General features: G+C 37.3%; 1 protein-coding gene across 5 annotated transcripts in view; it reads right to left on the reverse strand.

The window, feature by feature from the left end:
• ARMC1 (armadillo repeat containing 1) overlaps nt 1-12,869 on the reverse strand; it is a 31,502-nt gene extending 18,633 nt beyond the window's left edge. Inside the window, exons 1-4 of one of the 5 annotated variants that reach the window (XM_069779430.1) lie at nt 12,688-12,869; nt 10,241-10,441; nt 6,529-6,624; nt 5,957-6,048 (exon numbers count right to left, since the gene is read on the reverse strand). In XM_069779430.1, the coding sequence (XP_069635531.1) occupies nt 5,957-6,048; nt 6,529-6,624; nt 10,241-10,432 (380 nt within the window). In that variant the 5' untranslated portion in view covers nt 10,433-10,441; nt 12,688-12,869. Of the gene's footprint in view, nt 1-5,956; nt 6,049-6,528; nt 6,625-10,240; nt 10,445-11,613; nt 11,635-12,687 lie in introns of those variants that run through there. The other 4 variants (XM_069779429.1, XM_069779431.1, XM_069779433.1 and 1 more) reach the window with 4 other exon arrangements.
• Nucleotides 12,870-12,936: the final 67 nt, after the last annotated feature.

Below are 12,936 nucleotides of genomic sequence, written 5' to 3' on the forward strand. Positions count from 1 at the left end.
CTATTTCTGAAACTTGTAAGATTAACAAAATATACAATAAAAACATTCCTTAAAGAAACTAGGGGGAGGGGAGGGGGACATTAAGCCACTTTGCTTAACAATGCTGAATAAATCAGCCTGCAGACGTCTTCCTACTATGGCCATCTATTATTAACAAGCACATTGCTACAGCACTGAATAGACTGGAGCCCCACAGCCCAGAGATGCACCAGCAACCCAATAGTGTAATTTTCTAGAAGCACTTACCTTCTAACAGACAAAATGTAACAAAGTGGGTAAAACAAGGAGGCTTGAGAAATTCACAGGAAAGGAAATGCCAGGAAAGTTAACATGGAGTAGACAGAGAAATGGGTGTATTACTCTCATTCCAGGTGATACACAGCAATTTGTAAATCACTTCCAAAAACAACCTCCTGCTCACACGAATATTTAAGACATAGGATAACGATGTTTTTCTCCAAAAACACAACTTCTCAGTACAGAATCACAAGTATGGTAGAGCCCCAAAATAATCATGGAACAGAATCATGTTTCCCATTACCCAATCGCAACTATTTCTCAATTTTGATGCGTAAAAAAACCCCACATACCAAGGATTACAAAAATAAAATTACTAAGTGATTCAGGTACAGAAAAATAGAATCTCTACAGTCTGTCAAAAGCTATTTCCTTCTCCATTGCAGATCAAAATTTAAGTATTCCAATCAATAGCACAAATGTATAAATGCAGTAAATGTGAAAAGTTTACATAATTTTTTAGCGATAATTTGTCACAAAGTATTATCTTGAAGCCAATTATGATATGGCAACATCCACTTCATCATCAGATATCCCTTTAAATATGTAGTTTGCTTTCTTGCTAATTAACACAGAGCCTTTGCCCCATCTTCCCCAACCATTGCTCCTTTCTCACAGAGGAGAAAAACAAGTATGTCACATAACAAAAATAAAACTACTGTGATGCTACATCCCTACTATTTTAACTTCAGCAAATACTACCTGAAATACTTGGCTTTTTTTTTTTGTCAGACATCATAAATTTAAACTTTGCTGGTTTCAACAAATAATTAAATTTTCAAATAGTATAGGTAATTAAGACTACCAAAAATTAAAATTGAGTAAGAAGTCAGCAATTATAGACTGCATGTATTTTACCAGATCTGCAAGGGACTCTAATTAAACACATATTAATTGGCCTAATCTTCTTAGGCAAGTAATAAATTGGAAGAGCTGATTAATGCACTGGATTTAGTTCAGCTTGTTAAATCTGACACCCTGGCAAAGGAAGACTATCTTGAAAAGCTCTTTTAGCTAAGTAATTGGAATTTTACTCTCAGTAATTTGCCGTTCCATAATAAGAGCTATTTAGTATATTGACTCTTCATCAGTTGTTTTTTTTTAAATACATGTTCGTTATATTTAAACAGTACCATTATGCTGCTCATAAAGATTATGAAAAATTATGAACTTTGACCTTTACTGTCCATCAAAAGTCACTTTCACTCTGAACACAAATTAGTATATTTCCTTGTAGGCTATAAATCCTAATTAATTTTAATTCTAGAAGCTGCTAATAACATTTTATAAAGTCCATACGGACACATTAAGTCCTCCATACAATTCATAAAGCCAGCAACTAAACCAGTTTTCAATATTAAATAACTGCTGATGACTGCTGGAATACAATGAAACACCATTCTCCAATGAGCCTCAACTTCTCTCCTTTTCACCTATTTACGCAAACACTTCTAGACTTACAGGTACTCAGTCACCTGGCAAGGGAGTAAAACATTTTTGTGATAACAATAAAGCAGTATCAACCAAAAAAAAACCCCCAAACCCCACCAAAATTTGGAAACATGCAGGTAGGGATTTTAAAGGTCTGATTTCTCTCTAACACAGTTACTACTTCTAGCTTATAACATGGAAAGATGCATCAAGCTTCGCTTAAAAGTAAGCAGATGCGGATGACCAAAAAAGAAGTCTCCTGTACTAAGGAAAAAAACAGCAAGTATAGAATAGGGCAACAGAAATTTTTATATTTGAAAAATGTTCTGCAAGTATTCCATGAAACTTGAACAGCTTCTCATATGTCCTAGAAAATGTGGAATTGTATAAAGCCTTTCTTATGAAGTATTTCAGAAAGTCATACATGTTCCAAATCAAGTTCAGTTTGAAAAAAAAATCTTAAATATATAAATATCTCACTGCCTTCAAATTTTTACTCTATACTCTTCAGAGATGACATTTCATATTTCTGCTTTAGAGCCTATAAGCTCCAGTCTCTACATCTAAAATCTGTTACTCTTCTGTTAGAGAAAAACAGTGTTCATACATCTTGAAAATCACTGTCACAGTGAACCTAAAACCAATCCTTTGCTCCTTAAGTGAAATGTAGTATTAACTAAGGAGTCAGCCAAACATTCATTTGAAGCAGCACAATGATTTTCACAAATGAGCTATAATGCTTAATACAAGCAAATACCAAAAAGCTGATCAAATAATACTAGGGGACTGATAAATCATGAAATGAGACATGAAGGTACCTCAAAGAACTACAGTTAAACTTGGATGTCTTTCAAATACTTCCCACCCATTTTCCATGATGCAGTACAGAGTATAATTTACTGCTTATCACTGGGTAAACAGGTAGCATTCAATTTCACCTCTCATCCTCAGTAGTCTTATGAAGGAAATAGTACTTCACCTTCACAATAATGAGTTTAAACAAGTGCTATATTCTTCTTCCATTGGTTGTGTATTACTTGCAACAAAAGGGTTTTGGCCTGTGCCTGAGGCTCCCATATACTATTAGAAGAAATCGTAAGTAGCAAACCAACTCCAACTATTTTCCAGTTGATGGTATCGACCATTTAAAGATCTGTTAAGACTGGTTAGCTGTAGGCAGGTTACAACATGAAATTTCACAGCTGAACTTGAGGTCTCTAACACAGAGACCTTCAAGGCTTATAAAGACACTCACATGATGAAAAAAGCCCTCAAATTTCAGGATTTACATAACTGAAAGCAAAAGAGAACTGGAATTCTAAACAAACTCTTGACTTCCTAAGCACAGTGTCAGTTCAGCGCTGCTGAACATCAACTTAAGTCTGAAATATGACAAACATTCAGTTTGCGACTTGCCTCTGCGCACACGAGCTCCATTTCATTGCTTGAAAAGACATAACACAGCCTTATCAGTGGCAGAATACAGTTTGTCATGATTCAGTACTGAACAGGGAAAGCCACTGAATATTATTTAGTTAAGTGAGAAGTCAATGAAAGTGAACAGTGAGAGTTACAAAATCCTTGATGAAAGGGAAAGATTCAGACCACAGGATGTGCTTAACCTGTCAAGAGCAAAAACCCAGTGACTACCACTTCTGCTCCAGAAGATGCTGGGTTCTGTCTCACTTGAAAGAACTGTGCAATAACTGGAAAAGCAAAATACTGACAGAAGTTTGTATCTCTTTGTATGACTTATTTGCATTTTTATAACACATCACCAAAAAAAATATAATCTAAACACCAAATTAGATTGTGGAAATAATCAAAAGATTTTAGATTAGATAGAGCGATGAGCTAGATACGCAGATTCTGAGAAGTACACTAGAATGCATAACATGAAGTCATTAAGACCAAAGCATTTCTTACTGCATTTATTAATGTTTTGTTTCAGTTCAAAGGACTACAATATCTTCTAGTAAACTGAAATCGCATTAAAAGCTAGACTCTGCATTTTGTAAAGCAAATCTGAAGAAGGGGGAGACCTTATTTTCTCCCCTACAGATTTCTAACAAAAAAACCACAACCCCAAACCACTGGGGTTTTGTGACAAAAATATTTCTACATCTATCTTCTCAGCACTTTTCTACCATCTTTCTCCATATTTCTGCAGGCAATACAAAACTTAAGCTTCAGCATTTCCTGTCAACATTAAAGCCTAAAATCCTGACAAGCACACGACAAAGTCTTGTGTTTGAAGATGCTATGTATTTAAATTTTCATGATATCACACTTTCCAAATGTTACAAGCATACAAATCAAATGTATGTTCTTACTCTTGCCAAGGAGCTTTCTAGAAAAAAAGAACACCTACAAGATTTCCAGTTTTTACTGACTTATCTCTCCTTTTCTGCACGTTTCTGAACTTCACATTCTTTTGGTCCTTGAAATTGAAACACAGAAAAAAATGTTGTCGAAGAGATTTCCATAAAATTCTTTAAACAAAAGTTTTAATTATGACTGTTTCCTGAGTAATATTTGTAAGCTGCAGAAACTGATAATGCACTACCATTCCCCTTTCAACAACTTCTTAAGGATGTCTCTGTGGTCTAAATAGACATGTAGCCTATACTAAAAGTAAGTTCTTCTGAAACACATGCTTATGTTATTACCTAAACGTTTCAGTTCTTATTGTTATTATAAAAGTAGCAAGCAAAGACTTCTGTATATTTTACCTTAACTGTGAATACTGTAAGACTTAATCCATTTTTCCCCATACATCCTATTAAAAACACCTATAATTTTACAAAGTTATAATTATTACACTATTAAAAAAAATTGAGAACTATTCTCTTCTGCATTCTAGTCACTTAGTTCATCATCCTATTTAAGACTTTTTTTTAAATCCTTTTGTTTTGGGTAACTGGTGAGTAACAAGATGATATTTAGGCACAATGCTGAACTTCATCCCAATACATAATCTTGTTAGTTTCAGCAGAATTAATGAAGTACTTAAAGGTAAACAGTTTTAATCTTTCTTAGATCACATATCACATAGGATTTGTGAACAGACAAGAATTTCCCCTCTAATTCTTCAGGTTCACACCTTTAGATAAGCAGTGTCAGAGAGAGAGAAATATAACAACAAAAGATACACCACCAAAAACTGAAGGGGCTACGCAATGATGGAATTAACAAAGTCTAGCCTTGGGTTTTTTCTAAAAGAAACTTATACCACAAGTGATACACTAGAGACTCAACTAACATATTAAAGATTCAAAAGCTTTCCACTTGAATCTTTAATATACAGTTTTACATGTGTTTCATCCTTTTATAAATAATTGTTTAAAATGTTCATTTGAGACATCTCAGTGCAGCAATATGACTATTCTCCCTCAGGAAACAGTCCCTCACATCTGAAAAGTTCAGTTAACTAGAGCACTATCAAACTGTGTGTAAAATAATCACCTTTTGATAACTTGATGGCAAATTAATTTTTGCTATGACAGACTAATCTTTGAAGGAGGTTGTGGGTCCTTTTTGCTAATAATGATTCATCTTAGTTCACGATACTAATTTCTATTGATAAGTGCACATGTGCATCTTCTCCAGTGTGCATATACCCACACATCTTCCAGTATTCAAGACAAGAGTTAGCAATCTTAACAAAATCCAACAGTCGGAAATTTCAAGGGACATAACCCAGTTGATACATTCTATAAAGAAATTAGAGACCACTACAAACCTCACTAACTTCTACTCCACCTGCAAGATGTTTCCTCAACACAAAACTGCAGATACATACCTTCAAAAATACATCGAAACAAATACATTGCATATACAATATCCCTTCCCACAGGTGGGATTCAAAGAATAGATGTGGCAGATGCCAACCAATTCCATTACATGCACTAGTGCAAGGCACCCTTATACAGTGACAAGGATTATAAGAGAACCTAAAGGGAAGAGACAAAATCAGTTATCTGTAACAAGGGCAAGAAATCTGTTGTTTGGCAAATGACCTTCAAATGAACATTTCTTGTAGACTACAGTCTAATTACTTTGCTAGACTGTAAAATGAAAACCCTTAATTGCTTGCAGCCCCATAACTTCAACAAGGAAGAATGCAATATTAAAAACTCACTATACAAATTCATAGTTGAAGTTTTACTTTGCATCAGAATGTTATGTTTACACTGTCTTTGGATCCAACAACCCATCATAAACTTACTTTTGTATTACATTCTGTAAGCTGAGCATCATACCCAATTCACTTTTCATCTTTTCTCTGTTGGCACGGCACTCTGCCAAATAGCGGAGAGCCTAAAAGAAGGAGGACGACAGCAAATCAGTAATATGTCCAGTACATTATCATTCATTTTTATTAGTGTACATCTGCAAAACAAACATTCACAATGTGAGTTCTAGTAAGAAGATAAAGAGTACTATCACCTACTGTGAACATTAAAAAATTGTTTTATTCTTATAAATACATAGAAAGCATAGAATATCTAATCTATGAGAAAAGGTTGAGACACTGGGTTTGTTTATACTGGCTAAGAGAGTGTAAGGGACAATCTAACAGCTGTCTACAACTACTCAAAAAGCCTTTCAGGAGGATGACTAAGCCAAACTTTCCTCTACAACAGCACACAACGTAAGAAGGGGAAGCAGCCACAAATTGCAGCTTGGGAAGTTCAAGTGAGGTATTACAAAAACTTTTTTCCACTATGAAGGTAGTTCAACACTGTAGCAGATAACCTAGTGCAACTGCAGAATCAACAAGACAAAGCTACAACTGACCTGATTGAGTGTTGGTGACAGTCCCAATTCAAGCAGGAAGCTGAAGTGAATGACTCCCAGAAGTCCCTTCCAACAAACATTTATGTGATCTGAGATCTGAAGTAATTTTTACACATTATGCTTCTAGTATAATTTCCATCAATTCTATGGGCTCCCCCAGTACTAGAAAACTCACCACCACAAAGTTTCTACTGTCCACAGAAAGAGGTCTACCACATTTATAAGCTTCTGAAGACTAATTACAATATTCTTCACTCCATACAGGAATAATACAAGCAGCAGCAAGCTGCTTAGGTTATTGTTACCTAAACTGGGAATTTACACTTATCTGGTGCCCAAGGTTTTGTTTATTTGACTTTCAGGGTAGACTCTTTGCACAACTTCACATTGCTGACCCCAGTCAGCAACTATATATTTGCATGATCCTCCTAACATAATACTCTTCCAGTTAAAATGTCTCGTGAACAGAAGAACTGACATCTCTCTATTGTTAGTGCTGACAGACAAAATTTTCTTAGAAGGAACTAAAGCCATACAGTGCATTGTGCTTTAATCAGTGTTTTATTGATGTAGGTACAAGAACTGCACTTGCAAATTCCTGCAATACACAAATACAATGGCTTATAAAATGGGTTTTGTGATAGCCAGGTTTAGAAGTGCACCAATTCTTTAAATATAGTCATTAATAGCTATGCTACTCAATAGGTGCTTTTAAAATAACATGCTCCTTAATCCCTTCAGAGATAGAGAACTAATTATCTGGGTTTTTTTTCTAAATCATCTTCAGTTCTTATTAGGTAAAATTCAAGACCATTTTATTATCTTTTAAGAAAGTCTGACTGCTGTCTGGCATGATAAAAACTCTAAATGTAATTTTTGCTATTTCCTGATGTGGATCAGCATCAATAACTGCAGTTTATAAATGTTATATATGCATTTATTTTCTTACTTTTCAGCTAGGGGGAAATGCCTGAATGATAGCTCTGAGCTACTAACTTTCATGTTAAGAAATGTATCCTTACTGACAGAAAAAGTTTCTCATTTTTATTAGTCTGCTCAGGCAATTTAGTATCGATGTAACATTGTTGGACAAAGAAAAACCCATTCTCTTAACGGCTAATTATGAGTCAAAATGGAGGCAGTCTCTCTTCATCTGTTACATACTCTACGCAGAAGTATAACTTCCACTGAAGTAAGACCAAAGACAAAGTTATCAGAACAACTTAAGTGACCTGACCTTTCAACACTAGGAAGTCCTATCTCCCCCTGCCTTGCACCTTCTTCAAAGAAGTCAGATCATTCATGCTTATTAAACTGCAGTCTACTGAAGGCGTAAGGAAGATTACTATTCCGGACTTTGGCTCAGATCTCTGTTCAGCAAAACACTTAGCTACGTTAGCTTTAAGCTCACAAGTAATTTCGTCATAATCAATAGGACTATCTCCATACTTGAATATAAAAATGCACTGTTGTCAATCTTAATAACAAAAGACACCTTTGATGTTTTATAAGTGAAATGTTAATGTAGTTTCAGAGTCCTGTTTTTTTTAATTTTAGTCCACATTTAAGAGGGAGGAAAAAAACCTAAGTAGTATTGCCTGGGTTACTTCTTTTTAGAACATTCAAAACTTCTAGCATTTGAACTGTACTGTAAAGAATTCCTGGAATCAAAACCAGAGAAAACTGTAGAAAAATATACCACTTATTGATCAGGCAGAAGGAAGGACTGAACTGAAACTGCATATGGGGAGGAGAATACCCTCCCTGAGACACTCTACCACATATCAAAAAAGTTAAATAGTGAACTAGTATGAATCATACAGATTATGTATAATTTCAGCTATGGGAATCACAGAATAATACAACAAGAAATTTAAAGTCAGTGCTGTACAACTCCTTATTAGATACAAACTTAATGGAAAGTCATCACATTTAATGATGATTGCCATTCAAATGGAAGCACCTTTTTGACCAATGGGATGGCTAGAAAAACAAAACCAAAACAAAACGACTTTTCAGAATGGAAAAATCAAAAATGAAGACTAAAAAGTTATCAGCAAAGATATCAAAAGCTACAGAACCTAAGAGGTTCAAGAACTCATGAATACAAGGAGTCTGAGTGGCAGACAAAAACATGTTTTCACAGTAAACTGACCCATTTCTGACTGCAGCCAAGGTCCTGGGATACAGCATGGTCTCCTCTAAACCCTGATTCTTAATCTACTCTAACTGTAGGTTATCACTAAATGGAACAACCCAGCTGTCTCCCATTCCCACCCAAGGAGATGTCCTTACAACACAACTGGAATGATATTGGGGGCTGTGGAACCACACTGTGAACTGGATTAGCCCTCATCGATCTGACAAAGTCAGTCCTTTTTATGTAGGGTTTATTTTTGTAACATGATCACAGACTGATTACCGAATCTCGTGCAAGCAGTGAGAATACACAGCCCAAAGGAAGGAAAAAGAGAGTGAGACATCCAAACAAGATCCTCTTTTAAGACCACAACCTAAGGAAACTGCACTGGAAAGAAAACCAATGCAACATATTCCCAAGAACTGTAAACTCAACTCAAAGTTCTTCCAGTGAAGAACATTATAGTCTGGCAAATGCTATGGCAAGGCTAACCTAAAAACCAATTAGCAGGACACAGGTCTTCTAGATTATGGAACCTCATTCCCTGAACCCAGAAGAGTATCAGAAACACTGAAGTAATTCCAAGAAGTCCACTAATACTCACTATGAAAAGTAAAACAAATGAAAAATACAGAATTATGGTACAGATAGGTCTTAATGATACAAAGAATAATGTATAATTATATGTAAAAGCCATAGCTCTTTATTCTTTAGTTTCCCATTGTTTAGACTTCAATAATGACATAAAAACAGAAAAAATAGCACCACATAAATATTAGTAACTTTAAAATCTTTTTAGAAGAATTGGAATTAGACTTTTAAGAAGATCTTGACTTTTGTTTGTCCTGTTTCTAAGGAAGAAATACACTTTTTTTTAAGTTAGTATTTAGAATCAGGATGAGAAATCAGGACTTCGGCATTTATGATTTAGAATGAGAAGAAACGGACAAAAGCTGGAACAAGTTGTATTAGATATTAATAGATTTGGGGTTGGTTTTTTGGGCGGGGTTGGTTGTTTGGTTTTAATACCATGAGGGTGGTCAAGTGCTGGAACAGGGGCCAGAGGGGTTACAGAACCTCCATCCTTCAAAGTGTTCAAGAACCAAGCAGACACAACCCTGTGCCATGACCTGAGTACACTTAATTTGAATATGGGATTGGACTACATCACCTTTGGAGGTCGCTTCTAACCTAAATTATCCTTTTTTTTTTTTTTTTTTTTTTTTACAATATGAATGTTGAATCACTGTGTATATTTACCAAGCTCCATGACTTCATCTTAAGAAAGAGATTTAAGGGCGCTTACCTCCCTCCACACAAAAAGTCAAATAGCTGTATTAGGGAAAAAATACAAAGTAAATGAATCTCTCCAAAAAAACATAAATTCCCCTGGAATGTGTCACTGCTAAACAATTTTTGAAATACATATTTTAAAAAAACCCCACATATAACGAGTATCAAACATAACATAAAATCAGGTTTTATTTTTTGCCTTTTTACTTGGTTAAAGACATATTAACAAAAGTTACAAAATGTCCCACTGACATACAAATTTATCTCCAGAATACTTACTAGTAAAGCTGAATGAACAACTGGAGGGTTGGGATGGTCCAAAAACAGAATAAGACCTGGCAGGCATCCTTGATCCTGAACAATGGCCCGTCTGTTCAATGGGTCAGCTGCGAGATCTCGGAGTTGGTTAACTACAGATAGTGCATCAGGCTCCTCACTCATAGTAGAATTCATTTTTTCTGCACCATGCATACAAAATACCTGCTAAAAAAAAACCCCAACAAACCTCTGTTACTAATACCACAACATTTATCATCAATTAAAACACAGGTAAGACAAAAGCACAAAGGCACTGATTTGTTATGAGCATAGAAGTATAAAAAGACAAGGACTAGAATTCATGGAATGCAGACGGAATTGATAAGAATGTGGATCTTGAAATTTGTAAACTGGAAATCTAAACTTCCTATGCAGAGAACAGGTAGGCTTGGTTAATATTTTGATTTGTTTCCTCTATGTAATTTCAGACCAGTCAGCCACTCCAGCCGGGGAGTGTGTTTATGTTGCATTTTTTTACACTACTGACAAACATTTCTGAGAAATCCATAGTTTTCTAACAACAAGGTACCCTAGAAGTCTATAAACATCCTCCTGTATAAACATGTGTAAAATCAAAATTTCTATTTTCAGAGTACCTTTAGCAATAATCAATTTTACAGAAAAATGAACCAGAAAAGCCAGCAAAAGATTAACACTGTATCAAGAACAGAGAACATCAAGTTTTAATCTGGGTCTACATGTCAAATAAGTACTGTAATGTCATACTCATTCAAAGGCAAAAAGGGGTTTAGAGGGTGGGGCTTGTTTTTTTTTTTTCTTTTCACTAGTACCCTCTCATTAAAAAGAAATAAAGCAGGTCACGACTTGCTCCAGCTGAAGTCCAAACCATCCTATCAGTTTCAAAGGAGACACCTGTTAGCTTGACAGTATCAGATTCCAGAGTTGTTTAATAAGGAATAACTACTTAATAGGCCACAAAAGCATATGTTTACTCAGAGAAAACGCTACATCTTGGTGCAAAGAAAATAGTTTCCTTCAAAACACTGATTATGTACCTCTGAAACTATTAAATGCTAACTGGGGTCCTGGTGTTGCCAGTACCAACTCATGCAAGTAACTTTTCTTAAGACACAGAAGTGTGAGTAAATATGTAGTGTTAATTTGTGTTCTCTCATTTTCCCCCTGCATAACAATAAAACAAATTGAATTTGGAAGTGGTCATATTCTTTTAACATCATTTCCCAAACACATAATATTGTACAAACATGGTATTGTTTTCTTACTGAAGGTAGGCCTTTCAGCAACACAAGTCAATTATATTCATCAAAAACAACAAACCACAAACATGCATTTTGGTTATGATAGTTCCTGACCTTTTTCACATCGAAAAAATGCTGTTAATCTCTAAGTCACTGGTCCTTCCTTCAGGAAAGAGGGTGCTAATGTGAAAAGTTCATGCCAGTGATTAGTCTCCAGGCTATTTTTCTTGACTATCACAAGTCCAAAAGAGATCAACTGGTAGATACAGCAGCTCAACCAATAAATAATAATTTATATTTCTAAAGCGGAAAACTCTAAATTAAAAACAAACAAACAAAACAAAACCCACAACAAACTCTGTTAAGTATTGCTTTTCATAGTTGGCAAAGGAACTCATTCAAAACTTAAAAATCAAGTCAGTTGTGGAGCTGATGCTAACAAAAGCCTCTGACTTCCAGTTCTGCATCCCAAGCACCAGATCATTCCTACAACTCTCTCCATCCTGATCACCTCTTGTCTTTTTCCTTCTAAACTCCCGAAAAATCATGAAGCCAAATTTTACACCCCTCCTATCCCAGTAGGCCACACTCACATCCTCCCCAGACCCTTCTCCCTCTCTCCTCAGCCACAACTGAGGAGACAATCTTCTCCATCACCTACAACAACTAATTTTATGAAAACCAGGACCCCCGGCGTTTTGTTATGAAAAAAAACAATTAAGCCGTTTTAAAAGTTTTAGGAAGTTATCTAGAGTTTAGGGCCCTAGCAAGAGAAGTCAGCCAGGTACCGGCTCTTTTCTCCTCCTTGTAGCTTTGAGATCAAAGCTCAACAAAGGCACCGCAGATCCCTCTCTCCGTCTCCCTCTCCCTTCTGTGTCCTCACCAGGGAGGCCCAGGAGAGGAACCGCCACAGCTTCACACCTCCGCTGCCAAGCTGAGCGTTCCCGAAGCGGCAGCGCCGACACCCCGGCTGGCAACAAGGCCCCGGGGCTCAGCTCCCGGGCCCCTCGTCCGGCCGAGGCACAACGCTCCAGAGACCGGCTGAGGCGAGCTCCGCGACGCGGTTAGGGAGAGCGAGAGGAACCTCAGCCGGCCTCGCCGTCCCCCTCTCACGGCCATCCCGCCCTTCCCCAGCGTCCCCCGTTCCCGCCCCCCCGGCGCGGCCTGTTCCCCACCCCGGCCCCGTACCGTCGCAAAAGACGTCCACGGCCGAGAAGCTCAGCCCCGCGCCCCCATCGCCGGCGGGGTCGGCACGGCCTGCGGAGGGCGGCGGGAGGAGGAGGCGGGAGGCCGGCAGCAGGGCCCGCCGCACACGCACCACCCGCCACGGCCCGCTCTGACCCCGGCACCCCCCACCACTCCGCGACCCGATTGGCGCGGGCCCGCCCACGCCTCTCCGCCACTCGCGGCGCGCTTTGTTCCTAGCGAGGCGCGATT

Source organism: Haliaeetus albicilla, chromosome 3, assembly GCF_947461875.1.
Source record: "Haliaeetus albicilla chromosome 3, bHalAlb1.1, whole genome shotgun sequence".
NCBI classification, from domain to species: domain Eukaryota; kingdom Metazoa; phylum Chordata; class Aves; order Accipitriformes; family Accipitridae; genus Haliaeetus; species Haliaeetus albicilla.